Below are 2813 nucleotides of genomic sequence, written 5' to 3'. Positions count from 1 at the left end.
GCACGGACTAAAAGCTTTTATCAGGGATTCCCGAGTCAAACGACTACCATACATAGCATAGAGCTGGAAGCTGCACTAGTGTACAGAGAAGACTGGATGTGAACACGGGCGGACATTGGCTATGTATGGGGCACTCACTAATCACTATTAGCAGGAAACAACTAGCAGAAAGAAAGATGAACGCACTTTCACTCCTTGCTCTTCAGCACGTACTCACACGAGGGACTCTCAAATCTCTATTTCAGACCATAATCTTTCGATCCCTTTACCGAAGTGATTGATAGCAGGGCTCCAAAATCATAGGGCTTCTTCTATTTTTAGTGTGAACTCACTTCTATTCTATATCAAGACAGGGGCTTCAGTACTTGGCTGACCGCCCGGTGGAAGACCTGGTTCTACCACACAAGGGCAGCTTTCGTAGTCCAGGATTATTTTCCTCATATGTAATTTCACCTCAATGTGGAAATGTCCGATCTTATTCCAAAATAGAAGGTCTTCGTGAAGGTCTGTCTTGTTTCAGGAATATAGGTACCGAAGTTCAATAGCGGTAGGTACCAAGGAGAAGACGAGTCAGGGCCGATTGACAAGACTAGCTAGGCTGACCTTCCAGCCATACTCCATCCAATATCGAACGGAAGTGCTAAAGGTTTCATGTGATGCTGACCTCAATGAACCAGACCTCGAGAATTTGTTCATCCCTTCGCTCCGAGGATTGGTCGAGTACTTGGCCACATGCATGAGTAGGCCTGTTGCCGGGATGTCCCATTAAAAAGGCAGGTCCCATATTTGAAATACAAAAATAAGATCAGATAGCGCTCAAGAGGTTTTTCTCCATACGAGAAATCCTTCACTCGCAGGGAATTCAAATAGATGTGTGGAAGATCATCAAAGAAAGGAAAAAGACTGAATTCGATCCATCTCCTCCCTTTTCTTTAAACCAAGAGCTACTCCTTCCTTTTCTTTTTTTATGTAATTTCAATATGATTTCGTTTGTGTTCATGTTTTCAATTTAGAACCCCACGGAAGTGAATAGAAAAAAGCAAAATACCCCTGTGATACGCCTTCCTTTACCTATTTCTAGATTGATTGATGTTCAATGGAGGGAAACTTGCCATTCCTTCTTTCCTTTGAAATTGTACATTTTTTTGATTATGAACTAATTGTATCCTTTTTGTTCCCATCAAGCTTTCTTGCCTAGTGACTAAGGATTTTCACACTTGTTGTGTCTATAAAAGATTTTCTCATAAAACACTAACAGAAGTGTTAGAGGGATTCACTTTCGATAAGAATCCAAAAGCAAGTTCCCTATACTACCTTCTTTCCCTCCTCTGTTTCTGTCTTTAAGAGGCAGTGCATCCGGCAGGAATCGAACCTACTTTTTGACCCATTTTGCCTTTCTAGGTTGGTGGGCGCTTTCACCATTCAGTCATGGATGCTTTAGCGAGTGAACTAGGTTTTTATTTGAGAGCGAACTAGGTTTTTAGTGGTATTCCTTCTCGAGCTTCTATTTCTTCCGTTAAGGGAGATTCGGGAAAAGATGGAATAGGAAGACGTGTTTCCAGAACGAACAAGATACGGGTAGAGAAGGGGAAGTTAGCAAAGTTAGACAAGATTGGAATGGGCATAGGAACATGTATTGATGTACCAGATCGGCTAATGCTCCCAGGTTGATGCGATGTATTCCACCAGTTGACTGGAGACTTTATTATTGGTATATCGATCGGTCCAGCACGGATTGAAATAGGAGCCGGTTCGACAGGAAGCTTTTGAAAACGCAGTGCACCCAGGTAAATAAGGAACAAGATGAATACAGAAGTTAAACGAGCATCCCACACCCGAAAGGTACCCCACATAGGCCTTCCCCGAAACCCCCCAGTCACTAACGTAAACAAAGTAGAAAAAGCACCAATTTCTGTACCGGTTCCGGAAGAGCGAAGAAAAAGGGAATGTTTTGTTAATGGGAACAAGGAACTGTTTATAGCTGTCGCGATATAAATAACTATACTCATCCGAGCCGCAGGAACATGTACATACGAAATACGAGAATTTCCACCTTGTTGAATATCTGGTGGTGCTACCCGAAGACTTAAATGAATAGCCATCGCTGTTAAGAACAACCGAGATCCAATGAGAATTTGCGCGTAGCTTTTTGTCTTTGACATAAAAAAATAAGGTTGTAATAACGAAACTGACATTTTATTTTCCTTGCCTTGCAAGTGGAACAAGAAAGACTATATAGTTATTTTGATTCTATAAACAATCAAAGGATTTCGCATGCTTTCCATGGAATGACGGAATTCCCCTTGCTTAGTTTTCGCTCCGCTCGTGCGTGGCACTCCTTGCTTGCGGAGCGGCATATCGGAAAAAGAAGGATTGACTTTCTATACGGGCCCGTCCCCTCTTACCCCTAACTAACAATTATGCTGCTCCGCTAACGTAGTCTTGAGTTTGATGGTCTTTCATTATTCTTCGTGATATTGACCACATTTCTGATCCCTATTTGCATTTCAGTGGGTTGGTCTGGTATGAGAAGTTTTGGGAAAGAGTATATTACAGCATTTCTAATTCGTGAATTTCTAATGATCGCCGTGTCCTGCATGCTGGATCCTCTACTATTCTATGTTCTTTCCGAAAGCGTGCCAATCCCTATGTTGTGCGGAGCTGAGCATCTTCTATTCGCTGGGATCAAGCTTTTCCTCTGCAGGGGCCTTGTGCAGTAAACCCCCTACGGGCGGTCCCCCGTCGTCGTAAAGTAGTAAAGGTCCCCGCGAAGCTTTCGGGAAGAGGGGTAGTCTTGTGCGTAAGCATAGCAT

At 42.9% G+C, this 2813-nt stretch overlaps 1 protein-coding gene across 1 annotated transcript; it reads right to left on the bottom strand.

Moving 5' to 3' along the window:
- Positions 1 to 1448: 1448 nt before the first annotated feature.
- On the bottom strand, positions 1449 to 2420 carry LOC119282760 (putative cytochrome c biosynthesis ccmC-like mitochondrial protein). The gene has a single exon (XM_037562870.1). The coding sequence runs from the start codon at positions 2193 to 2195 to the stop codon at positions 1473 to 1475; it is 723 nt and encodes a 240-aa protein (XP_037418767.1). The 5' UTR covers positions 2196 to 2420; the 3' UTR covers positions 1449 to 1472.
- Between the last annotated feature and the right edge of the window lie 393 nt (positions 2421 to 2813).

The sequence above is a fragment of the Triticum dicoccoides genome, chromosome 3B, assembly GCF_002162155.2.
Source record: "Triticum dicoccoides isolate Atlit2015 ecotype Zavitan chromosome 3B, WEW_v2.0, whole genome shotgun sequence".
In the NCBI taxonomy this organism is placed as follows: Eukaryota; Viridiplantae; Streptophyta; class Magnoliopsida; order Poales; family Poaceae; genus Triticum; species Triticum dicoccoides.
Note: the sequence above shows the minus strand (reverse complement) of the source record. Positions and strands in the feature narration are given on the sequence as shown.